Here is a 27,288-nt window from a genome sequence, read left to right as displayed (position 1 = left end):
ATAATGCCTGTATGCGTGACTTCATATGGTATATGTAAAATATCTGCCATGCTACCTTCATAGGCTGACAAAGATTCTAGCCCACAAGTGGATCCAGAGTCATATGATAAGCTGCTTAAGGAAATTAATAATGATATTTAACAAGAATACTGATGCAGAGGAATGTTCCTACACTCACTGGAATGAGTTCTACAAAAATGATCAGGAAAATTCCAGGAATGAAACAGTCACAGAATTTCCTGTAGCAGGAGGGGCTCCAGAACTGGTCACAGTAATCTAGGTGGGGTCTCACAAGAGCAGAGTAGAGGGGGAGAATCACAACCTGCTGCCCACATTTCTCTTTAATGCAGCCAGGATCCAATTAGCTTTCTGGGCTGCAAGTGTACACAGTCATTTGCAACCATTCAGCTTTTTAACTTCTCTTTACCTTTAAAATGCAGTTCTATTATACAACAATTACATGAAAGATTTCTACACATTTCATAATTAGGCACAAAGGTCTATATCTCAACCGTGTTACTGTCATGGTTTATTGTCCATCAAAGAAAGTAGTTTTTCCTGGTCAATAAACTCAGTAGGCATACAAGAGAAATTTTTACCAGTTCAAGAGCAAATAGAAAGAGAGAAGTTAAATGCACTCAGGTGAGGCATAGAACATTGGTATGTTTGCAAATTAGCTTTGAAAAGAGTAAGGGAATGAAAGGACCTGACCAACATACATCACAGTTGGAACAGATGGTAGAAGGTATAGAGGAGAAGGCTTTTCCAACAAAGTGTAAAGACTACACAAAGACAGAGAACCAAGCAGAGGGACAGAGATGAGGTTAATGAGTGAGACTATCAGAAATTCTATTGAGAATTTTAAAGACAAAGGAGGTATCACTTAAATGTTGTGAAGTGTGGGATAGCAGCAGAAATTTATGTGCATGTATACAGCCAGGTACTGGTGCATGCATACACATAAAAACATGGGATGTACATGGAGAACAGCTTTTCCAAGCCCATCATATTGGGTGAATTAGGCACAAGTGTGAAGGTAACTACCTAGTGAACTAGGAATAGAGCAGAGATTTGCTCCCTACGTAGCTGTCAAACATAACATTAATTTAAAAAACAAAACCAAAGTAAACAAAAAAACCTCTCTATTCATGATGAAGAACTGTCAATAAAGAAAATCCAGACCATATGCTACACATCAATACAGATTTGCTTCCATGCTGCCATTAAGATTCTAATCCATATTAGAGTGTACTTTCAAAAGGAGGCAGTAACACAAGGCTACTGATTTGGAAACACTTCTAATGATTTAAGACATAATTACTTCAGAAGAGAGTAAAAATGTTTCTGGCAGCTGCAGTAATGGCTCTTGTGATACAAAATACAATATTAAAACAACATTAGGGGACTGAATGAAACTCGCAAAGCAAAAATCTTAAATCCCCTGTTGTGAATGCGTTATTCAGGCTTTCCATCTAAAATCTCTGTGTGCAGCTACAAGAGTTGAGCAGACTGAGTAGCCCCCGCCTCCAGTTGTTCTTGTTTTTAGAGGAGACTACATTCTCTGAGGCATGATATGGCAGGTACCATCAAAACTAAGGTGCCAGATGGAGATGACTTTGAACAGACTTGATCTGAAGTTTCTAATCCTAAACACAGTCCCTTTTAATCTTGCTTCCTCTTCCTCCTGTGTCCAGCAAGAACCACTACTACATTCACCAGCTAGAAGGCAACCTACAGTGCCACTAGTTTCCAGACTCTCCATTCTATTCATGCATATTTTCAGCAACCTATTAGCTCCTCCTTGCTCTCCCTAATTTCCTTACATTTCTAATGAAGAGATGTAGCCAGCTTTCAGCAACAGGGGTCACACTAAATTACTGGTCAATGGATGTAATGAAGGGGGCTATATACATAATTCCATGCTAAGCAATGACATAAATGCACAATAGGAATTTACTGCAAGAGAATGTCCGGCCCTCCCACAGCACCTAGGAACACACTTGTTCTGGTTTGGGCCAGGACAGAACTAATTTTTTTGTCTTGTAATTTTGCTTTCAGTTAATTCTCTTCTAAGTAGCTGCAATCATGAAATTAAAAGCATTCAGTGTCTGCTTCTAGGCCTGATAATGCTTGATGTTTATAGTTATGGCTAGAGAATGGTGTGAATTGCTCAGGTCTGACAAGCATCTTATGTTCTGGAAAGAGAAAGGAATAAAGGGGTCACACCTGCATCCCTCTTTTAAGGAGGAGAGGACAGGACAAGTGACCAAAATTGACCAAATGGAATATTCCATCCAATACACATCATACTCAGTATAAATTTGAGGGATCACAATGGTCAACCTCTTCCTTCTGCTTCTTCATCCATGGCCAACATCTTGGGAGGTTTCTGTCTGTTCATCTGCCTGTAGTCCTGACCTGTGCCATCCTGAATCTGTGTGTTCCTGCCTCCACCTCCTGCCTGCCTCCACACTCCTGCATCCAGCCTGGGACTTTTTCAGGGCCTGCCCTGCAGCCTTGCTAGTAACATGAGCTTTATTGGGGGAAAGGGGAGAGAAACATGGTATCATTTCTGTGTATATTTGGACATACTTGTTTTTTCAACAGTACTGTTTCATTAAAGCTGTACACTTTAGTTTCCAACCCCCAAGTTTCTCTCCCTTGTTCGGTCCCCTTTCTCTGTCAGGGAGGGGGATTAATGGAGAGTATTCATCAGTTGTTTAATTGCCAGCCCAGCATTAAACCGTGACACTTCTGTAAGAACATAATTTAGCAAATCTATAAACCCTACAGGAACTGGATAGTATTTAGAGCCTTAGAACACAGGAAAGAGATTCAGATATCTAAAAGATAATCATCTAGTCTATACCAGTCACCTACTCACTCTGCACGGTCCAACTATGATGTATTTATGAACTCCAAAACAAAAAGGATCTATTACTTTTTCTAGGTTCTTTTTTCCATGGATTATGGAATAGACTTGGACTACTTAGCTAACTTTAGGGTGTTTAAGCCTGTGTGAACTGAATCTTAAACTGATTCAGCTGATATCTAGTTTGTGATGATTTCAAAATTACCTTCCAACAGACTCTACATTAAACCAAAGCTAAAATTATCTGTTGAAAGCCCTTAGGAACTTCTGTGAGCTACCTTCTGCCCCCTGGCTACTCTGCTTTTTGAAAAAAATAAACCAAAACATCACTGTGCAGTCCAACAACTTACAAATGAGCTGAATCCTCTATGGTCACTTACATGTGGTCTAACAAGAGCCATTACAGGCCATTATCCCCACAAAACTTCCAGTACAAAACAATAATTGCTGAGCAATCTGTTTATGTGGCTATCAAATAAAAATACCCTGCACTCCTCATTTATCTTATTTGCTTCAAATACCTGCATTTAAGAAGAACAACTTAAACAATGACATTGAAAGTCTGCCACCACAAAAGCTACAGAAGCTCACTTGGGCTTTTTTGTAGGAAGGAAGGAATAAAAGTTGAAACTCTGGATATAGGATATTACTCATCTTCCACTCCAGCAAGCATTAGCAATTCCTTTCCACTCTGTCATTTTCCAATGCTTACCACTACTTCCAGTGACACAATTTAGCTTTATGTTTCTGTTTAAATTCTGGCTCTTGTCACTTATCATTCCAAATATCTTCATGAGGTAACAGAGCAAGAAATTGAAGGGGGAGTTCATCCTGTCTTCTGTTATTTTTCTGAATCACCTTTAGGTCCTGTTCAGCCCAATCAATTTATTGTCTACATTCAAAATATTATTCATAGTTTTCTTCACAGTTCTTAAGGAACCAGCAGTGGCACTTGGTCTAAGGGATAAATATTAAGAATTTAGAGCGTGATCGCAGCAAAGGCAAGAACAATCTGTCTGCAACTCATACTGATTAATACCAGTTTCATAACCCAGACAAAAAAATGGGGCTGTGTACAGGCTGTGTGAAAGCACTAAAAGCACCAGTAATTAGGGGTGTATAAACAGCAAGTTCTGCAAACACAAACTATATCCTACCTAGTACATTTAAGTAGTCAATAAATACTTTTTCCAGCAGTAGCATTCACCCTTACAAAATTCTATTATCCACTAAAGTGACTGGTGAGTTAAGTAGTTACTTTCTTCTAGCAGCCCTTGACTCAACTGCTAGGACAACACCACCACACTGCTTCAGAAGACAAATGGCACACCTAAGGAAACACCTGCTGCATATAAGTGAACACCAACTGGATCAAAATAATGCAAATAATATTACAATAAAATAATATTACAATAAAACAGAGGAAATTCTATTTCCTGTGTTTCATTTACAAGCAAAACTGTACTTTTTTGTGATACCCAAGCTTTATAACCCATCTTAAAATCTAAGTCGTGCAAAGGTCAATCCATTTAAGCTCCTGCCCAGCAATAACCTTCTACTGACCCAATCTTGCATTCACAGACTGTCTTGTTATATGACTGGCAGAATTTGAAGGGAACACAGAGTTCTTCAGGAGTCAATCAGAGCAGGATTTGAAGCCAGCTTACATATGTTCCTGAAACATACATATGACCCTCAGATCCATTGCTGCTTTCACAACACTGAGGCAGCATGGCTTTTGGAAGCTTTTGGTAAGTTTTCTTAATTTAAAAAAGCATCTTCTTCCTACTTGTAAACTGAAAAAAAAAATTTTAATTGTTAAGATATGATGACCATGCTTGTTACAATACCATTTTTGGTGAATTTCCAAATGGAGTCACACACTCAATGTATCTCCATGTCTCTGTATACAATACAATTCTGCAGCTGTATAAAGTGTATCACAATTTTCCTTATTTTGGAATTTGCTGTGTCACTTTTCTTGAACTTGAATTCCAATCTATAATTAAGTCCTTCACACTCACAGTTTCAACAAAAATATTCACGATGAAAGGAATGTAAATAAAAATGTAGACAACTTCATACAATAACTGCAAGAAATGTTAACTGCTCTGCTGTCTGTAAAATGCATCAGGCACAGACACTCAGATGGAATATTTTAAATGTCAACAATGTTAACCACTTACTAGTGATCAAGTTCTGATCAGACTGACCTGTCTAGGAAACCACTGCTAGATGCAACAAAACACAGAAAAATTACTCAAGTTTTGACAGGACACAGAATGAGGAGCCAGAGATCCCTGATTTTCAGTCAACTTCTCTCTTCGCCCAGAAGCTGAAGACTGAGTCTACATCTGCACCATGATTGTGGCAATACAATCTTGAGATATAGAAGAAAGTTTTAACTTGTCTAGTCTAGGTGCCTGTGAATATCTTTGATAATTCCTCTTGTTTCATGGAAACAGGAAATTTGAAGAATAAAATCTTTCAGGGACATACGAACCAACTGCCTACCCCATCTTTAAATGCAGAAGAATTTATATTCCCATTTTCACAACATAGATCTTTACAGTGTCAGACAGAGGTGAAAAGCCTCAACAAAAGACGTTTTTTTGAAATGCCCTGCCATTCATCTCACCTGATATAACCTCTGAAAACGAGGATTTGGAATTTTGCTGGGCTTAAACAGGTCCTCAAAAGTTTCTCCATCATCATCTTCATAAACCAAATTCATAGAATCAATCAAAGAGTCAATGGCAGATAACTGATCCTCTAAGGCAAAAATTACATACAAAGAAAAAATAAATACTGAATGCATGTCTTGAAACCATTTATAAATGAAGATTCACTTCACAATGGGAGATTTTGAACAAGTAATTACATGTCCTAGCCATTCTATGATTCTATGTCACAGAATACACTGCAGATATAGGCATACCAATAAAAGAATATGGATAATGGACACAGTAATAAAAACCCTGCTTTATTTAAGGACTATACTGTAAATACAAAGAGCAATTTTCCCCCCAAAGACCTCAATTATTGCTGCCTTTCTGCTTCCATTGTTACGCTTTTGCAAGATGTTTTTATTTGCAATGGAAGGTTTATAGGCCACTTAGAAAATAAGGATAACAGTTGGTTTGAAAAATGTTGCATAATATACATTTTATAAGTTATGATTGCAAATTAACACAGTTCACAACAGTCAACCCTTGCTTTAGTTAAGGCAGGTTTTAGATTTGTTCTCAAACTGCTGCAAGAAAGCTGAAACAGTTTCAGTAACAACCCATCATGCTTTATACACCCTGACATCCAGATGCCCATTCAATGAATCTCATAATAAATTAATGAAATGGGAGTGGATTTTAAACTACCTCCATTTATCCTTGTTGCTGTGTAAAATTCTCAGAACAGTGAGTCAAGCTTTGTATGGCTGCATGGCCTATGGCTCTCCAAAGACATCCTCCATCTGAATTTGAACACTTGTAATGCATGATTTAAAAAACAATGCACCACAGAAAATAGTCTTTGAACATTACATTAACAAGTCATATTGCAACTACTTACAGGACCAGCTTTGTACAAACAGAGATGATGTTTTTTTTTTAATTCTAGCCAGATAATCACATATTGTAGCTCCCACAAGGTTTGGCCATTTGGTCTAACATGTGAGTTCAAAGATCAAAGGATAGAGAGGATTAAATCTCAGATGTCTATCACAGAGGTCCTGTCAGACTAAGAACCCCATAGTCTTAGACAGAAGTCATTTAACAGGACAATTTTAAAAGACTGCCTGCAAACCTCAAGACGGCAACTAATCTGTTGATACATGCTTTACACTTCATGATGATGTACTGTAAGTTATTTCCAAAGGGCTGGCTTTTTTCCTATCAAAATAATGACAAAGCTTATGTTTTCATTGAAAAGCCAAATATTCTAGGTCTTTTGAAGAGTGTCTTAAAGGAAGACAAACAGGTTACTTTGTCAAGTTGCCCAGTGAAGGATTTTCTTACCTGTAGGAATGCATTTTTTATTGTTTTTCAAAGATGAAAATATGTACTGTCTTAAGTCTTCCATGTAGGGTAGTTGCACATAGATGAGACACTGAGAAAGACAAAAGAAGACAAGCAACTGAGCCTCAAGTGAAAAAATATAAAGTATCCAAAAGTGCCCTGGTAGTGCAATATAAACATAAGAAATACCCAAAGACCTAATATCTATGTGTATCAAAACACTTATATAAAATTTTTACAGAGCAACACAGCTTTAAGCAGAATAAAACATAGCATTATTTTACAATATAGTGATGGCTACACTACTCATTTTTCTACTGGTGGAATAAAGATCTCCCAGGTCATCCAATCCCTTTTTCTTACTCAGAATTTAAACCAGCCAACTTTCAAATGCTCCATAGGTTGGATCTTCAGGTTGGATCACAGGTTACTGTGTTTCAAAGTCAAAAGTTGTTTTTGTTATTTTAACACTCTCAGCCTACTTTTTCCTGTATTCAAATACTTCCCCCAGTTCACACTACTCTAAATAATTCCTTTCCATACTTTATGTTTATACTCTTCAAAAGCCTGCGGATTGTTACGTCCACCCCCACCTCCACCATTGCTTAGTCACGCTATACGTATTTAGCTCTGTCAATAGTCTCTCAACTAAGATCAGTGGAAACATATGCCTCAAAAATTCTTACACACTGCTGCCTCTAGGTCTCTCAGAATTTAAAAAAGTGGTATTTCAAATGTGATTTCACTGTTGGCAAGACTTTTTTTCCCTAAGAAACAGACTTCATTTTTTTCTCCTGTCTTTTAAAATAACTTTTTCAAGTGAACAAATACACTACTGTCTTCCTAATTCTCCACAGGAACTTAAATCCTGTGAGCTCCTCCCTTCAGCTCCAATTGACTTGGAAACCTAGTGACAAGAGCATAGTTGGACACCCCTGAAATGCCACCCCAACTATCTATTTCAAATTTTGCACTACCAAGAAACCCAGAGATAAATCTGTAGTTTAAGAAAATAAAAGACTAGTGCAAGTCTGGATTGTACACAGAGGTGGGTAGGTAGGTAGTAACACAGCAAAAAAAGAGTAGTAAATTATTACAGAAGCATGTAATTACACTGTTACTAGATTTAAAATAATAATAATCCAGAATAACAAAATTAAATTATTGCTATGTTACTATGAAATAAAAGTCTGTATTATTTGAATCTGTAATATAGAGGATACAAATGAAAATACACACCATTCTTTTTCCAGGTATTTTTAATACAGATTTTGTTAACACTATTTATTACCTCCTTGTCCTAAGACTTGGTACTATTTCCTAAAATTACTCTGAAAAGCCACATTAGTTTCTTCTTGTATTACACAACACTGCAAATTCATATGGTTCAAATATTACCATTTACTAATTAGTGTTTCTAAAGCAGTAATAGAGAGGCTCTCTTAACAGAATGTAACAGTGAAAAATTACCTCATATGCATCCTTAATATATGGAAAAGCTACCCCAATTTGTGGGTTGCTTCTCCTATCATAAGCATAACGCACAATAGCTACCACTTTCAACTCATCCAATGCATGAACAAGGGCAGAAAAAGCAACTGCTGCATTCTGGGGAAAAAAAAACACAACAGGTTTATAGGGTCATGCAAGTTCTGATTAGTCAGATACATCTTTCACAGTGAATTAAACAGTATTAATTTAGTCAAGACTAATTCCCATTTCAGCTGTAACTTCGACACAAGCGTTTCTCAAGTTCAAAAAATGAAGCAGCAGAAAGGTCTGATCTCATAATGACGACAGATCTATTCAAAGCTGAGCAAACTTTAGATCCAGAATATTCCACCTTTTCCACCAGCTGTGAAGAGGTGTCAGAAGTATTACAAGAGAGTGAAAGAAACAGAGGTAAGTCAGACCCCTGAAGGAACACATCAAAGCACTACAGTGACGTTTTTACCTCTAATATTTAAAATAATTTGTAGGTTTGCTCTAAGTAGCACAGAGATAGGGCACACTGTTGCTTTGATTGAGAATGGACTTAAGCACCTACTCCAGGGTACCCATGTGCTTGCACAAACATAGTATTTACCAGTTTCTCATTGCTCATGAGATACAGTATTCATTTGAGGTTTAATTCAACTTCTTTTCATCCTCATGGACAAGGGAACAAGCTTTCTCTAAGCTGCATTAAGAATATTTGTCTTATTAACACAGAAAGAAGGGACAATTTCAAGCACCACTACTATTCTTTTCTGTTCCAGAGTAAAATATCTTCAGCATTAAACTTTAGTGCACCTTACCTCATCACCTTTTGCTGCAAAGACCTTCAGAGCCTGGTTGCCCATGTAGTATTGCCTCTGGATCTACAGATTCAAATGGTCAAGAGTTAGTCTGATCTGAATCAGAAGTCATTAATGAGACTACACCAATTAAATGATGAAACAACTCACACATTATTCAAATGAGAAGCCATAAAATTTAATTACTGTGCATAGCAGTTAAAAGCCTGTGTATGTTTCTTATCTCCATTTATCCCTCAATATGGATATTCCGTCATGTTCAGCAGGATAATCTCACACCTTATTGAGTATGTGCAGCTGAATAATACTGCAGCAATTCAAAAGTGAGCGTGGAAAAACCACAGCAGTTAACCAAAATGACACCACAAAATGACATCTATGCTATTAAAATTTTCTTTCCAAAGGTATGTCAAAAATAGACTAAAAAAAGTCATATCCTTAGTTAATATAAAGCTGCTTCAACAGTAACCTGGAATATATATACACCTGTGCTGGCAAAGCAGCACTCTGCTAGTACTGTTCATGAACATGGTTTTAAAAAAAAATGAATTAATGGAATAGCTGGAGCTACAGATGATGTGAAGTACACCCAGAGAAGCACTGTAATAACAGGACTCAGGAAGACCTGTCAAAAATACTGCACACTAGTATGAACACTGGTTAAAATTATCTTTGTTAAAGGAAATTCCCTTCAAATTACAGTCTCCAAACTAACCTAGAGTTTCATTGCTTAGCAAATTACCATCATGATGTTGAAGACAATGACAACTTGCACCAGCACAGATTTTTTTAATGTATTAAAGCACAACTCTTCAACTCAAAGCATTCTACCTGCAATTATTCTTTGCTGTTTTGTCTTTAAAAGCTCAGAAAATTTTATGTTGAGTAAAGTATAAATATCTAGGCATGTATCACCACAACATTTTTGCTCAAAAAAGGTCCCTTTGTAATATTTTCAAGCATTATTTCTTGGTTTACATGGCATTGCTTATAAATTAAAAATCAAAGTTTTAACGGCTTCTGATCTTCTTTCCTGAGGGATGTGAATAACTCAGAAAAATAGTGTGAGGTGGTTCCATTCCTCTTTAATTATGCATCTGGAGCTGTTCCAGTTTTTCTAGTTAATAATAAATCATCTTTTCTCCAAAGTTTCTTTTAAAAGCAATTCAATATAAAACATACATTTGGATTGTGTCAGTATTATGATTCCAAGCAATACAATTCAGAAGCCTAAACATACGGAAAGCATGCATAGTGAAAATTCCAGTTCCAGCTGAAAACTTCCTCATACTCTTATCTGTACACTGTAATATTAATCCTGCAACCACAACTGAGTCATTCTCTTCCACTCTTCTATCTCTTTTCTTTCACTGAGGTCTGTGCAACTACTACTGGGGATAACTGCTCACACTCCCAGTAACAGAACCACAGCACAATTTATTGAAGACATAGTTCCTATTTGTTATAAAATCCACAGACAAAAGAAGCACATCATAAAAATTATGAAAAGCAATAAATATTTTGTGCACTGAAAGAAAAATAAAACCAATTCAGTAATTCTTTAAGGCCTACTTATGTGAATCAAAAGTATTTCTTCAACTAATTAAATTCCTGCAATTAATTAATAATTATGTATTTGAAAGTATTATCACACTATCTGGCCAGTAATGGCAAAAAAAATAAAAATCCACATAACAGCTCACAGGAGCACAATGCTTCTCATCTGTTTTGCCCTGAGTTTCTGTTTTCAATACAAGTCAGATTTCAAGTTAAATAGAAGGCAAACCTCCAGCATAAGAATACATAGTGAAAATACACCTTATAGAATCAAATTAAGAGAGTAAGTCTCACTGAAACACTGGGTTCAGACACAGAATTTTCTTGTTACACCCAGTCTCTGGTACAGGATTCGGCATTATCTAACATTTTGTAGCCCTGGACTATTTAGGACAAATAAGCTCAAGCATGATGTTTTCTCAATCAATTACTTCCAGTACACAAGCTCTCCTGCTACTAAACAGCTTTAAGTTGTGAATGTTCTCAAAGAGCAACCAGGTTACAGCTTCTTTTTTTTGGCTAGCTTCTCCTTTCAATAACTCAAGGTAATTTCCTGGTTCCTGAATAACTGCACTGCAGTAGTCTAAGGGTGTATCCAGCAATACCTATATGGCAAAAATACATTTAGTTACATTCATTTGAGAGCAAGCTCCCACAGATTCTATTTCATTAGCATCTTTCCCTTGTGATACAGGTAAGAACTCCTCAGTCTTTGTCGTAGGTTCTATTTTGTTCAGGCAGTGAGACTACAAGAACTGTGAAGTTTCAGTCACCTTGTACAATACCCCAGAGAAGAAAGAGTGGGAGCAGCTTAACATTTCTAGCAATTACTGGTACTCACATCTCTGTACTTCCTCCTCATGTGCCCTACTTCAAGAAGGGTTTGTTATGCTTTTCCCTAGGGCTTACTCAATGCCTAAGTTCTGGATTTTCTGCAAGGAATCACCTTCTGCTGGATAGCTTCTATTAAGGTATTTGCTCAATTTCAGTTTCTTAAAAACTCCAGGTAAAATGAAAATGAATAGCAAAGGTAGTACCACAAATACATACAAATGGAGAGTTTTTGAATTATCTTTATTCAAGTGTTATAAAACTTTTGCTACATTTATTTTTTGCTGTAACAGAAAGCAGCAGGAAATTACAGTTGGCAAACTAATCCTCAAGAAAATGAGAATTAATGCAGTCAGTTCTGAGGTTTTCTTTAACTTAATTTCTTTAATGTTGAGTAAAAATGACCAGTTAGAAAGAGCATACTCATGGCTGGACAAAGCCCAGAATGGCTTTGCGAGACCTGAACTGAAGAGAGACCATCTGCTGTTGCAGATCTGCCATCACTATTTAAGTTTATGAGATGAAATGAGACTACAAGAACTCTGTCTCCACTTTGCACAGATCTCAGTTCAGTGGCTCTTGCTTCACTTGACTCAATAGGCACTTTTATGAGCTTCTCTCCTTCACAAGGCTACATACTGTTTACATGTACCAGAATCAGGAAGTAATTCACCCTCCTGTGGCTTGACTGCTGATGTCCCATTCCCAATACTGGAACCCTTCACAACACCACAACTTCAGTGCATTAATATTGAAATCAATTTGTATTGAACAACCCCAAAAGTTGAACTGCATGAAGCTTAGTACTGCACCTGAGATGATTTGCTGAATCCCAAGACAGAAAAACATTTTGCTTCTGTTTTGTATTTCATTTGTTCTTCGTCTTCCTTGGAAAAAGGAACTATATCACTCCCATAGCGAAACCCTTCAGAACAAGAGAAAAGCATCTGGTAAGCATATGGGCCTAAAATTCTAACACTGAAATTAGCTCTCTGAATACTTTAACAATACATGCATGCCCCACAGCTACACTTCACAAACACTCATCAAATTACTTTCCCTATTAAAAAAAAAAACAAACCACTAACCACATAGACAGATTTTGTACTTCACAAACAGCACTTGCACTCATTGTACATTGTTTTATCTAAAACAGCCACCATCATAGGGAGCAGGAAAGAAAACAAGGGAACTGAACATTTTGCCCAACAAAGTTAAGCTCATACAATAGATTTCAGTAAATTGAAATAGATTTCTGCAAATAGACTGCAACACTCTCTGCAAATGCAATACAAAAAACCCCAAACACACCAGAAATCATGGACAGGAAATAACACCAAAAAGGATTCAGAGAACAAAACAAGGTAACAGGGGAAACAAGATACAGCCTCACACACAATGCAAAGCCAAAATGCTCTTGTACACACAAGTGTCTTTCTATACATTCTGTGTTTTATTTCCCATGTTTTCCATTACAAGGACATCTCCATACGACAGGAAGCTGTCAGTTTCTCAGAGGTTCTGTTCCAATTGTTCATTACCCCACCTCAAGATATAATACTCTCCTGTAACATAATCACTTTATGATACTGTCACAGGCTAAGGATTATATCCTTAGATGTGAAGAAAGCAGAAGGAACAGAGGTAAACCTCTGGATGTAAAACCTATTTGCAGATATATTTGCCTGGAGACCTTAAACAGGCAGAATAAAAGAAATTTCAGTGTGGGTGCTTCAAATGCAAACTATTGACTCATTATGATGTTTGTCAAAATGTCCACAAAAGTCCCTGAGGCATCAGTAACTCTTTAAGAAACAGACAGAGAAATATTCTGTCTGTTTTGCTCACATTGAAATGTTCATCACATCTTTTTACTACTGTCCTACAACCATTCCCCAACTCGGGATGTCAGGACATAAGCAGAGAATGATCACAGATCCTTCAAAACATTCACTATGCAAAGTGGATTTTTCTTTTTCATTCTACTAGAATTTTTTAAATTATAAAATATGAACAGACTACTACCTTTTACGTATCATTTCTACTTAAAGAAATAAAGAAAACCACAGTGTAGTTGGGACATTTTTGCCTGCTATTGCTACAAAACACCTTATATGATTACAAATAATAGAGGTTAAATTAAAAAAACAAAAAAAAAATAGTTTTGTCTTGATTTTTCGATTTATTTTATAATTTGGCAGCACTTTCTATACTGTTATCCAAATAGTTCTGCACTTCGCACTTGTGTATAACTCAAACAGTACATGAAAGAAAAAAAAGTAGTAACAAAATTGCAAAAAAATAAACAGTTGCTTAACTCCATTTTAAATAAGCAGACTATTTCATACTGTTTCTGGGTCCTTTAGTCTTTTAAGGAATTTCTACTTAGAAAGAAGCTGAAGGTTATAAAAGTAGTATTCTCATATCACTACTTCAGACTGAACCTGTTCTGGGATTTAAACAGCAAAGCTAATAGGCTCTTGAACATTAAACTTTCCTTTAATGGTTTCATCTTCCCAATTGCAGAATACCTAGAGCAGTTGCATATCTAGAAGAAAAAGCAGTTAGACAAGTATTTGTTCTATCAGTACAACTGCAGATTTGAAAACAAGACAGAGGTAGCAGTGCTACTCCCAAGAGAACAGAGGTATGGTTCTTCACAGAAGGCAGTGTAAGAAGCTGTAATGCCTTCCAAGTTCCTCCTAGTGGTATTATTATGGTTATTCCCACTACTGGCAAAAGTTAGAATTTTTTAAATACGTGGAGACCAAAAGTCTCACAGAACAGTCCCTGTGTTCCATCAGTTTACAGAGCTTACATTCTGAGATCACAGCTAGGCTTCAAAGTATAAAACTAAAAGGCACTTAGGTGATTTAAGAGTATAAGCCATTATCTTTGGTTTGTCTTCAGGGTGCACATAAAGAAGTCATACCTTGAATAATATCATCTTTCTGAATCTCTGTTTCATCATCATCATTCAAGCAGTAAACTGTTTCTTTCCGCACATCGTCTTTTCTGAGGGTTTTAGCATCCACCACTGTCCAAACCTTTTTCACCTTCTCTTCTGTGACCTTTTTATCATAATTCAAAGAAAAGGAACATTTTAGTGGGATCTAGAGTGCTTACCAGAACATGCAAAAAACTCTTAGACCAAATGCTGTTATTTTTCCTGTAAGGGACTAATAAGGACAGCCCTAAATCCTCATCTCTGGCTGCTACCACAGTGCTCTCAGCACCATGTTGTATCTGTATGAGACCCAACACCTGAACTGAATCATCCTGACTGCATCTTGTCTTGGTTATTCATTCAAGTCATAAGACAAGTCATTTGTGGACATCTTTTAGTCACAGGATAACGTTTAACTTGCTTGCTGTGTATTTTACTTATTGCACCTCCATAAACACTTTTGATAAAATGCTAAGATGTACATTAAAGATATATGTTCATTTAGCTTGTTTGACCAAGTTTTGCATCAGGCTTACTACAGTACAGGATAAAAATACCCTATGTTACTGCAGTCTCCCCAAAAGATGGAAAAAGATCCCAGTTGTATTACAGGACTAGGAGGGGAAAGAGAAACTAAATACCTGCAATACATTATTATTTCCCAGCTACCAGGAAAGAGAAATGCTTTATTTTCTCTCAACTTAAGTGAAATCAATGGTATACCTTGTAAATAAGAAAAAACAGAGAACTAGACAGAAACCAGAAATGACAGAATAGATCACATAAGTAGGCATCACAGGTCTACTAGCACTGATCCAACTGCTGTATGACCTTGGGCTAGTCACTCAGTTCATGTTCTTACTCTCCCAAGATTCATTTATTTTGTGTGTAAACAAAATCCTCACTTGGAAGGGGACTCTTACAGCCTGTTTGTACAGGTCTGGCACATTATCCCAATTAAAAGAAATTATGAAGATCTCTTCCAAGGCAAGTATGCCTTTCAGAAGTTAGATATATTTCAACTTCAAAACACACCTTCCTGAAACTTTGCAATATTTTCCAGACTCATAGTCTTAGGTTCAAATAACAAACAAATTAATCTCCATCTCACCAGTTCCATCAATGGTGCGATGCTATATGGTTACCTATTAATTATTTAATAACTGGAATTTTGCACATTTTCTGTGTTTAAATATACTTTTTCCTACCACTGTGTGAAGTACTCACATAAACTGAAAGGGAAACAGACTGTGCCCAAGATATACTGCCAAACAGTATAAACCAACAAGACTAAAATAACAATAGATGTGATTAGAAACAATAGCTGGTAAAACATTTACACTCCCCATTTTACATACATACATACGTGCATAATTCCTCTCATGCCTAGAGCTTAAGAAATATATATTGTCTCATCAAACTGCAGACATACAACTGAAGCAGAGCAGAAAGCGCCACCCAAGTGCAGCATTCTCATTCAGATTCATCAGCTTCAATACCATTGTCACAGCATAGACAGCAATTACTTCTATTCCTGTACCTCATGAATTTTAGTTATTTAACATATGTGTTCAATATGGTGAAGTCAGAGTTGCTGTGGGAACCACAGTTGCAGATGTACTACCTTCTACACACATACAATTTCTACCATAATTATTTTGGATGTTGTTTTATCTTTTATTTTCTTATCTCTAAGGAAGAAACATGCAGATGCATCTAGCTTGCTGTCAAAATACACTAAAACATACAATTTTATTAACTTACTGATTTGTAGGCCACAATTCTTATAGACAGATTTGAACCAATAGTGAGCTGGCAAGGCCAAGCCATAGGTCTTCTTTCTATTTTCTTAAACATTGAAAGACGCTCCAGGCTCTCTCTAGATGAAAGAATCAGGAAAACAGAAATTTATGCTGATGAACTGAAATAAAATATTACAAACAACACACTCTCTTCAAGGAGATGCAGGAGTTCGATTGTTTCAGCTTGCACTGCATAAAGCATTAGAAAATAAACTGTATGAATAATCTTGTTATTAACTATTGTCAGAAAAGAGAATTAAAAAAAAAGAGGTGGTACAGTAGATTATCCCCATCTCAAGTATTTATGGGAGTGTGACATTAGGGCTTAAAGACAGTCTTGTGATGAAACTGCACATTTTCCTATTAAACATTTTACATTTATCTGTGCTCACTCAATCAGGTCACATTGTTAGCAGAACAACCCAAACTAGAAAAGGTTTCTTCTCTAAGCAGTAAAATATTTTCTCCAGTGGAGGTCAGGAAATAAAGAATCCAGTTTCAATTAACAGGATATTGTGTGTGTGGTAATTAACTTTTGACAGTTGTTTTTTTTTTTATACGGTACTAATGAAACCATTATTTTCAGGGAATTTAGTCAGACTGAAACAAGTTACCTAGAATATTTCTAGCCTAACAGCACATGTGCAAGTGTATAAAACACAAAAAATGAACTTTAATGATTTTACACAAAGGAGTTTTAACTCAATTGCACAATTTAAGCATTGATGTCCACAACTTAATAATGGTCAGTAAAAGCAATTTATAATATATTACTGTGAAATCAAGTAGGTTCGCACCCCAGAACAGCTTTCAACTAATACAAACTGCATCAGCTATTTTGCTATAGATTTCCAGTGCAGTGAAAGCACTCATAATATTGCAAAGAGAAGCGAGTGTTGACCTCAACATTTTTCATATAGATAAAACCCACAATCTAACTCTCTCTTGATTAATGCATTTTTCTGGCAGAATTCAGTATCAATTCCTGAACACATTAGCTTGGGAGTGTACTTTTCAACTTTCTTAGGATGGGCAGGATTTTTTTCCAAAAGTCTAACAGAACCACAATGAAAGGAGAAAATGCCCTCGGATCTTTGTAAAGCAATAAACATCGTATTTCCCTTTTTTCATTTCTTTTTTCCTTGCAGGAAGGAATGGAGGAAAAATTACTTTTTTCACAGCATAGACATCAATATAGGATTTTTAAAAGAACCTATTACAACATTGTTACAATTAGTGCAACGTATACATTCAAGGTTGATGTGAAAATTAAACACCTGAGTGTGAAGTGCCTAAAAATGTAATTAAGCTGAGTTAACTCTGACTTTTCATTTCTTACATTTACAGAAAAAAAGTGCTCCCAATTATCAAAGAGGGCTCAACCAAGAAAACCCTAGAAAGGTATGTTTCAACCTTTATTTTTAAAATGTCTTTACTCCTCTGCTTTCCAATCCCTTCCCCCAAAACCAGAGGCAGCAGACTACCTCCTGTCCAAAAGTCAGAATATCAAATCCTAAAACAATACAATGGGATTTTCTCATTTCCTGGCAAGACTACTTTATGTTCACCAGAGCTGAAATATTTTTACCAGCAGGAACGATGAATAAAGACAGTGTATCTGAATTTGTAAATTATCATGACAGACTTGCAAGGCTAACTTCTTAAAGCTTGATAAGCAACTTAATTACACTTAAAACCACACATATTTTTAAACAACTTAGACAACGAAAGCTTTTCTCTATTAGCCAAATACCTACTTAATGGAAGATTTTGGATTTCCCCTGAAAGCATGACACATGCAGTAGCAAGAGTCTGCAATAAACAAAATAAAAAACAAAGCAGCCACATTGTAGCTTCATGCATATGGACCAGAAAGATACTGCTTTCCTGTGCAGTTTTTTGATGCGATGACAAAGCCTGTGTTTTTCTAAAGACTCAGACTGCTCTGTTGAATAGTATGGAATGCATGCACAGTGATACACAATTTTTCACTAATCATCACTAATGCTCAAATAAGAGTTTCATTAGCTGCTGAGGTGCAAAGCAGATCACTTAGGCAGGGCAAGGGAAGGAAATCCCAGAAATCAAATCAATACCACCAGCATGCAAAACTAGAGGTACCTCATCTAAAAATTACACTCAATAATCACATTGCAACTATGGTCTACTAAGTTGCCTGAAAAATACACTGTCTAAAAAAAATCACACTTCATAACTGTAGAATATAACTACAAAGAAAATAAAATCAGACTTTTATAAGTCACAGAGATGCATTTTGAGTAGTGCCTTGGCATTGCCTGACTGAGGCAACACCTATGTGTAAAAGTCTTGGCTAGATCATTACTTAGTTTTTCAGACACATGCATACATTTTTATTCTTTCATTGGGGAAACAAAGTGAAAACATCATCATCATTTTTTGTATTAGGAATTCCGCTAAAAAGTAATACTGTTTGGCAAAATGGAGCAGTAGTCTGCATTTTAGAGCAGAAGTCAGCAACATCACTCAAAACATTTGTGGGAGTTTGATAAATCAGTGAGCTAAACAAAGTCCCAAACCATGGAACAAAGGCTACCATTAAACACAAATGTTCTGCCCACACTGCCATGAATTCCAACTCCTTCCAAAAAGTGCTTTTCAAATCTCATTTACAGAAACATTCCCTTCAAAATCCACCAACACTGAAATGGAAGAAAACTGATTTTTTTTCTTTAAATATAGATAGAGGAAAATAATTTTTTACTGAAATCTGAACACTTTTCTACCTATTCTAAAGCCACTAAAGAAGCTGTTTGAAAGGGACTGAGTGTACAGTAAGTCACAACTTTCACTGACTTCAGTGCAACTGACTACTTAATTCCATCTTCTGGGGAAGAAATCAGAAAATAAACTTTGTGTGATAAAGAGGATTAGCCATGTTTACCTGAAAGTATAGATTTCTTCCAGCCCTCCTTCTTCATCCAAAGTATGCATCAATTTCTTCACCACATCAATGCCTTCCTTCTGTTGTTCAGTTAAACCCTTTCTTGGAAAAGAGTTTCTGCACATTTGAGAATGTATACTGGCACTTGTATCTCCACCCTCATCATCAACATCCACTGGAAATGGCAGACTAAGAACACAAGCAGAAGCAGCTATCTTGATTTTCTTCTTAAATAAAAAACAACCAAAACAAAAACTCTATCACAAACAACACTGCAGTCAGATGTATAGAGAGCCACATGGTTTGCAAAACTCATGAAGTAGCATTACAGGTTTATATGGCATCAGCAACAAAATCTTTACCAGAGTGCTGCACCAGTTCTGGCACCATGCAGCAATAAAGAGGTCCACATACAGGAAGGGATTAGAGTGTAAAGACATTTATGATTAGAAAGAAAGATTGAACAAAATAAAGCCCATAGAGAAGAGAGTCAGAGAGCAAGAAAGTCTTAAATATAACAGACTGCTGAGAGAGAGGAAGGGAACAACTGGTTCTTCCTACTCAGCCTGAGCTCAAATGGCATCATGGAGTCAGGTCAGATACACAAAACCCTGATAAAGCATTCCAAAGCATCATCTCTAAACCAGCTGCCTGAGGAGATAGAAGAGTCTCCATCACTGAAAATCTTTTTTACAAAAAGATAAGACAAACAGCACTCAGCAATGGCATAAATGCAACTGACCCAGTCTGAAGCAGAGGATTGCTTTAGATGACTCGTTAAAGGCCATTGCAGGCCCACGATTCTGTATCAGCTCTAAATGCCAGCAAAAGGGACTTAATCTGCTGAGGAGCTATAAGAATTTCTGAAATAAATGTTATTCTTTGAGATTTTGTTAGCTTAAAACACTAAGTGAATTTCTGACTCAAGATGACACATTTTCCTGAACTTCAAGAAACAGATTTTAAAACTTAGCCAGGGGTTATAGATAAAATGATTTTGCTGCTCTTCAAAATACAAGAGTTAACTGAGTATAATTACCACAAAAACCAGAGATGTGTAAGATCCCCCAAAAATGCCTGCAGATTTTTCAAATCTTTCATCTAATCCCATTTTGAATGAATCACATAAGTCTTTCCACGCTTCCACAAAGTAAAAGAATCTTAGCATTGTACTATGCTTTCAAAAAAGCACAGACCTAAATCTTAATTTCACCTCATTAGTTTTTCCTCACTAAACTTTTCTGTGGAGCAACATACAATAAGCAGACAACATGCACAACAATGCCGCATCTAGCAGAACTGAAGATCAAGCTTTAGCAAAGTGTTTGATACATTTTCAGAGAGCAGTTTGTCAGTTCCCACTGACAAAGGGAAACTGTATTTCAAAGCTGTTACAAGAGCAAAAAGATTAAAACCTCTGGTACATAAAAGATTACTTTCATTACACGGTGCCTAAAGGTTCCTGTGATGAGAACTGCGCAACAGGCAAGGCTACGCACTGCTCAGCACTTGGGAACAAGAGCAGAAAGCAACAACCTGCCACAAGTTACAACCTAATCAATAAACAGGGCAGAAGAGGTGGAAGTATGGGCTGCAACAAAGGGACAGGGTTTAGCAAGAAACTATTTTTAAACCAGGATCTTGAGTATTTTACACCTGTACATACACAAAAAGTGTTGCTTTTAATTAAGCTCCTACTAGAAGGTCTGTAGCTTCTTATGCTACCATAATAAGCAACAACAGTACTTATCTCAGCACCACCGATTCTTCAGATCAATGCCTATACCTGTATCAAGACAGCCAAGAGATCCCTGTCATAACACAGTTCCATTTTCAACTTCTACATTCCACACTCATCACTCTGAATATAACCCCTCTCTTCAGAGGGGGTTTCTTTTCAGGCTATAAACATCTGCAACACTACCTCGGCTTTCCTTTCTAGCAGTTCCCTTACCTAAAGGGATCTAGGCCTTTGCTGTGACAAAAACGCTGCCTTCTGAGGCTATTTCTGGCTCATTGTTGCCTGTTTCTCTGCTTATCTTTTGTCTCCTGTTCTAGACTTTGGCTCTAAGCATAACTGGAGAAGAAGCCATCATTTTACTGTGTATTTGAACATCATTTAATCGAGGGGACTTGGCTCATAACTTGAATTCATGACCATGTAATATCAGTACTTATAACAATCATATTACATACTGGCACATCTCTGTAGAAACAACACTCAAACAGATCACCAGCTCCTCCAAAGCTGATACTAAGAAAGAATAATTTCCCTTTAAAAAAAGGCATAGTGCCTAGCAGCCACTTCCATACTTACAAAAACTGAAGTGAAATTCCTGTTTTCTTCAAGTTAGCAATTATAATTTCCAGCTGATCCTCACTGACAGGACTACTAAGGTCTGTAAACAGTTCAATGTGTCTCTTTTCATATTTCTTTCCTCTTAAAATACAAAAAAAAAAAAAAAAGAACATTTGAAAAGATATCATGAAATTGAAGCTTTAACAAAATAATATACTTGTAAAAAAATAAATTACATCATGTGAGTTGTTCTGTCATTGTTCATATCATTTATAGGAATTTTTAATCTTTATATAATTCCCCCTACTCACTTCCAGTCCCTAAAATTGAGGAGTTGAGTGAATGTGACTATAAAATACTAACGACATCTAAATGAATGGAATTCTGCCCATTTTCAACAATGCTGAGAAAATAATAGTAAAATATGTTAGGCTCTTTATTGATTATACTGGATATTTCCTTTGCAGTTGTCTGAACTTGTGAAAATGGAAAATGTATTTAAAAGTACTGCTGCAGGTGGGGGTTCCAATTTAGAAAGCTCAATCAGTTGATTCACTGGATAAGAAGCTTGTTAATACAGCAAGAAGCAGTAATCATACAATCCTTTTTGTGTTCAATCTGTTTTGGTAAGTAAGGCTACCTTCCTTCCCCTGGACTGTCAGTCCCCTGTTAGAGTCAGATTTCCAGTTGTCCATTCATTGACAACTTCGTAATGCTCCTGCCAACATTTTCTATCAGCTTAAACAGTGTTTTGTCTTACTGCATGTTTATCTCCCACACCCTGCATATTTACAGACACCTTACCTCCAACAGCCTTTAAATTGCTAGGCTGAACAAATTCACCTTTCCTGTTTTGTTTTCTTTTTTCTTTGCCATCTCCCTTACAAAACTGGTAGTCGTTTTCTATCCATTTTAGCATGTGAATGAATGTTTTTGAAAACAGATCCCATGAAACACAACTCTAAATTAAAACTTGGTGCCTTGTAGAATGGCATTAATATTCTCCTGAACCTACTGCAAAGTTCTCAGTTGCATCAGAAAGCCCTTAGATTGTCTGGAGAAGCAAGATGTCTCTTGGGGGTTCTTCAGGGACAAACTCCTGTGCTGTGTTTGTTTATTGTATGACTTCGGGTTTGGATTTTTTTTCAGTTTGTTTGTATCATTTGTTTAATAAAAAGCATTTTTCATATTTATGCAATACAGGAAACATAATACAGACAAGAAATCAGATCAGCTCCAAAGTGCAAGGTCAGGACTCTGTAAAAGGCTTTCAGTTACATACTCACATTGTTTCCTTCTGAAGCAAGTCCATACACACAATAATTGCATCCAGAACTAAGCAAATTTAAGGAAAATCTGATCTAGAACATAAATTGCAATCACAAAAGTGTTTTTCCTATGAAATAATCTTCTGTTTTCACACCCTCCCAAACTGACAAACATGCATTTTACTTAACAAGCAAATGATTTTTTTGAGATGAGTACTCTTCAGTAATTTTAAATATTTCTGAGACAGGGACCTACTGGAGAGAGTCCAAGGAAGAGCTCGAAAGATGATTAAGGGACTTTAACAGCTCTCCTATGAAGGAAGACTGAGAGAACTCGGGCTGCTTGGCATTGAGAAAAGAAGGCTGAGAGGGGATCTTATTAATGTCTATAAATATCTGAGGGGTGGGTGTCAAGAGGAAGGAACCAATCTCTTTTCAGTGGTGCCCAGTTATAGGACAAGGAATAATGGGTTTAAGCTAGAACATAAGAAGTTCCACTTCAACATGAGAAGAAACTTCTTTAATGCAAGGGTGACAGAGCACTGGAATGGGCTGCCCAGAGAGGCTGTGGAGCCTCCTTCTCTGGAGACTTTCAAAACCTGCATTCCTGTGTGGCCTGTCCCAGGTGATCCTGCTTTAGCAGAGTGGACTAGATCATCTCTAGAGCTGCCTTCCAACACCTATCATTCTATGATTCTACCATCTACTGTACAACAGGTTCCTATATAACCTGCTTTGTGATCTTGTCTTTTCCCCATTTATCTGATGGCACAGTAAAAAGGCCACTCAGGGGACAGTCTTATAAATATCAATGAGAAGGTTCAAGTTCAACAAAAGGCCTGATATTATAGAACGATTTTGGTTGTAAAAGACTTTTAAAATCATTAAGTCCAACTGTTAGCCCAGCATTAGCAAGTCAACAATTAAACCATGTCCCTCAGCACCACATCTGAATGTCTTTTAGATATTTCCAGGGATGGTGACTCCACCACTTCCCTGAGCAGCACATTCCAGAGTGTGACAACCCCCTCAGTGACGAAATTTTTCCTATCCAATCTAAACTTCCCCTGGCCCAACTTGAGGCCATTTCCTTGTCTTTTGGTACTTGGGAGAAGAGACCAACACCCACCTCATTACAACCTCCTTTCAATTTGCTGTACATTATTACTGTTCTTGTTCTCTGTAACTGAAAGAACACTTCATAAAAGTAATTATTCCCTAGGGCAAACACCCCATCTGCTAGCCTAAAAGAATGTCTAAAAGCAGGTAATTTGCTTTTGAGCCAACTTAAAATCACAAATTAACTGAACTATGACAGTAGTTATAACTTCAGAGGCAAATTTGAGCCCATTTCACAGCACTAACTTCTTGTCTCCTGTGTAGCTGGATCAGTTCAAGAAGTGCTCAACCAAGAAAGGATACAGTCTGCTTGCTCAGTGCCTGGTTTAATCACATCTTGAATGTCTTCCAGAAGATCAAAATCTGCTAGCATTAGTGACCTATGTACGGTAATGTTTTGGTATTGGTCCCCACTGGCAAGGCCATTCCTAGTACCACTTGTGCCAAACAAAACTACAGCAACTTCGTCTTTACTCTCAGCAAAAACCTGGAAATGGAAAATATAAACCAAGCATAAAAACTCAAGTAGATTTCTACCACTATGTTAAGGAGACTCGAGAAAGCTGAGCTAATCTTGAAGCAATGTCAAGCACATTGAATTTACTTCTTACTTTTTCAGTGCTATCCAACCAAAATGGAATCTTGCAGAGTTCATTAATCTAGCTATAATTAAACTGACATACCTGAGGCTATCTGGCATAAACCAAGAAAAACTGCTTGACTCACTCAGACAATGGGTCTTCAGTATGGCAAATCTTAAGAAGGATGAAACATTTTAGAGAAAGGAAAGTGCATTTTTTCTCCACTGAAAGTTTTGACTGCCCTAAAGAAGAAGTGACCAATCCAACTGCCACATGTCCACTAAAGTACTGCTGAAACAAAAAGCTCTTTTAATCCTGCATTAGAATGGACTAATTCTGACTCACTTTGTGTTTATCTCATTATCAGTAAATGAGAAAAATATTTCACAGGTGTTATTGCTTCCTCTCCCTTTTTAACAGTTTTTAACCATGTGTAAAGTCACACATACCTGTCGCTGTACAAACTTTGTCATAACCTTCTTAGCTTGTTCAAATGGTGACTCCTCACCAGAAGCAGAATTGCTCATTGTAAAGCCTACATCCAGACAGAGCACTATGGCCATCTAGAAAGGAAAGACAATACCCAATAAAGAATTTAACAGGGTCAATATAAATACAGTTACTTAAAAGGGTTAGTTCAGATCCTTTAACACATAAAACCTTAAAATCAAACTACGTAACTGCTGATTCTCACTGAACTGAGAATCATTGCATCCTGCACCACATTCCAGGTGTTCCAGTGGAAAATACTAAAAATGCTACATGACAGAGTAATAAGTTAAGGGGACAATTTCTGTTCAGAGCTTTGAGCTCTGAGCATATTAAGGCTCTACAAGCTCCCTAGAAAACAGAGATATTTCAGTTGACAACTATCAGCACAACACAATCCAATCCATCTGCACAACACATGGTGGATATACAAGTGGATATCATTAAACTCTACAGCTTCACTCCCCCCTCACAGTATCTTGTAACAGCTGCAGACCAGTGTTTGGTCTAACCCAAAACTGCACTTCTATGGCTTCCAGGGAGAGCCAGAACATCTGCTGTTACTGGAGGTGCCTCTGCAGTGAGCACTGATGCCTGCAGCATGGCAGCTACGCTCTTAATGCCTCAGGATAAATTTTGATTTCAACAGACTGAGCTCACTTTTACTGCTAACCTCCCAGTGCTAAAATGAGTTATCATAAAGCTGAGATGTGGCTACAGCAGCACTTCAGCCTGCAGAGCAATCACGGGCTGTGCATAACAGATACTAAATTGCCCTCTGTCAGAAGAGAACTTAACAGTATTCACCAAGAAGACTGCTTAAGCATAGCAAACAAACCACATCTATAGGACCAGAGAGGTGACATGGAATGGAAGTCCATCCTGACACATGGATGGAAGCTGTGTCAGGGCAGGTTTAGGCTGGATGTTAGGGAACATTTTTCACTGAGAAGGCTGTCAGGCACTGGAATGTCCTGCCCAGGACAGTGGTGGGTTCACCATCCCTGGAGGTATTTAAAAGGTGTTTGGACCTGGTCCTTAGGGACATGGTTTAGTACTCAGATTATAGTGTTGGTTAAATGTTGGACTGGATAATCTGGTCTCTTCCAACCTAAAACATTATGTGATTCTGTATCATGGCAAAAACACCTTTATGTTCAAAAACGCAGATTAACCCCGAGACAGGAACGCTGAAGTCCCTCTGAATTACGCTGCTTTGTACCAGCAGCATCTGGGAGCCGGCACCGGCGGGGGGGGTTACCCTGTGTCGGCGGCACCAGCCCTCACAGGAGTGACCTCCAGTCTCGCTAGCCGCGGCGCCCAGCCACTGACGGGCCCTCCATCCCACCCCTGAGGCACGGCCCCGCCACACTGCCCGGTGAGGGGCCGAATCCAGGGGGGGTCTGTGGGGATCCCTCTTCCCTCTCCCCTCCCCTCACCTTCCCGCTGCGCGCCATCTCCCTGCTTCCGGCAGGCGGGTGCCCCGCACTCAGCGCTCCGGCTGGAGACGCGCCCCGACCGCTCCGCCTCCTCCCGGGAACATGGCGGCGGCGCCTCGCGTTCCGCGGGAGAGGCAGCGCCCCCCAGCGGCGGCGCGGGAGGGCGGGGTGGGGGCACGGGGGGTGAGGGGGCTTCGTCCCCACCTGCAGCGGGGGGTGCGTGAGGGCTCCGCCTCTGCGCGGAGCTGAAGTGGCACTGAGAGGGTACACGGCCTCCGAGGCCACGGACCGAGGCTGCAGGGAGCAGCTGGGTCGGGTGCGGCCCCGTGGGGCGAGAGGGAAGGGAGGTAGGGGGGATGCCCCCCCCCTTATCTTCCTCCTCAGGTCACCCCCTCCGGCCCCCTTAAAGAGTGACTCTCTCAGACATGAGTTTATCTGCGGATTGGGCCATGGGGTGAGCAGTGCCTACAGACAAGCCTAGTTCGGGGGGGCAGATGCCTGAGGAGAGGCAGAGGCAGGGCGGGGCAGGGCAGGGCGGGGCTAGGCTCAGCTGCTGCCCCTCACCTGCTGCCCCTCACCTGCTGCCCCTCACCCCACCCAACACCCCACAAACCCCCTCTGCCCAGGGCCCTGCAGCCTCCTGGCAGCACCCGGGAGACCCTTAGGAGATGTATGCCGAGGGAGTCATTCCCCTCTGCCACCAGGACAGGTGTGTGGGCTGGATGAAGTCTCCTGTAAGTCACATCCTGCCCGTGGATCACCCGTGGGACAGGATTTAACTAATTAATAAACATTGGCACAACACCAGCTTTATCCCGACATTAACAACAGAGAGAATTGCTCAACCAAAT

The 27,288-nt window shown here is 38.3% G+C and overlaps 1 protein-coding gene across 1 annotated transcript in view; it reads right to left on the bottom strand.

Annotated features, from left to right (window-relative positions):
* XRCC5 (X-ray repair cross complementing 5) overlaps positions 1 to 26,543 on the bottom strand; it is a 49,251-nt gene extending 22,708 nt beyond the window's left edge. The window contains exons 1-13 of the mRNA XM_030454647.1: positions 26,438 to 26,543; positions 24,959 to 25,072; positions 24,232 to 24,415; positions 22,828 to 22,876; positions 21,560 to 21,682; positions 19,243 to 19,431; positions 16,282 to 16,396; positions 14,503 to 14,641; positions 12,383 to 12,495; positions 9,183 to 9,245; positions 8,356 to 8,493; positions 6,886 to 6,976; positions 5,511 to 5,644 (exon numbers count right to left, since the gene is read on the bottom strand). Of these exons, the coding sequence (XP_030310507.1) occupies positions 5,511 to 5,644; positions 6,886 to 6,976; positions 8,356 to 8,493; positions 9,183 to 9,245; positions 12,383 to 12,495; positions 14,503 to 14,641; positions 16,282 to 16,396; positions 19,243 to 19,431; positions 21,560 to 21,682; positions 22,828 to 22,876; positions 24,232 to 24,415; positions 24,959 to 25,072; positions 26,438 to 26,455 (1,470 nt within the window). The 5' untranslated portion in view covers positions 26,456 to 26,543. The remainder of the gene's footprint in view (positions 1 to 5,510; positions 5,645 to 6,885; positions 6,977 to 8,355; positions 8,494 to 9,182; positions 9,246 to 12,382; positions 12,496 to 14,502; positions 14,642 to 16,281; positions 16,397 to 19,242; positions 19,432 to 21,559; positions 21,683 to 22,827; positions 22,877 to 24,231; positions 24,416 to 24,958; positions 25,073 to 26,437) is intronic.
* Between the last annotated feature and the right edge of the window lie 745 nt (positions 26,544 to 27,288).

The sequence above is a fragment of the Calypte anna genome, chromosome 7 (assembly GCF_003957555.1).
Source record: "Calypte anna isolate BGI_N300 chromosome 7, bCalAnn1_v1.p, whole genome shotgun sequence".
In the NCBI taxonomy this organism is placed as follows: domain Eukaryota; kingdom Metazoa; phylum Chordata; class Aves; order Apodiformes; family Trochilidae; genus Calypte; species Calypte anna.
The sequence above is the reverse complement of the archived record's forward strand: the minus strand, read 5'-3'. Positions and strand labels throughout refer to the sequence as shown.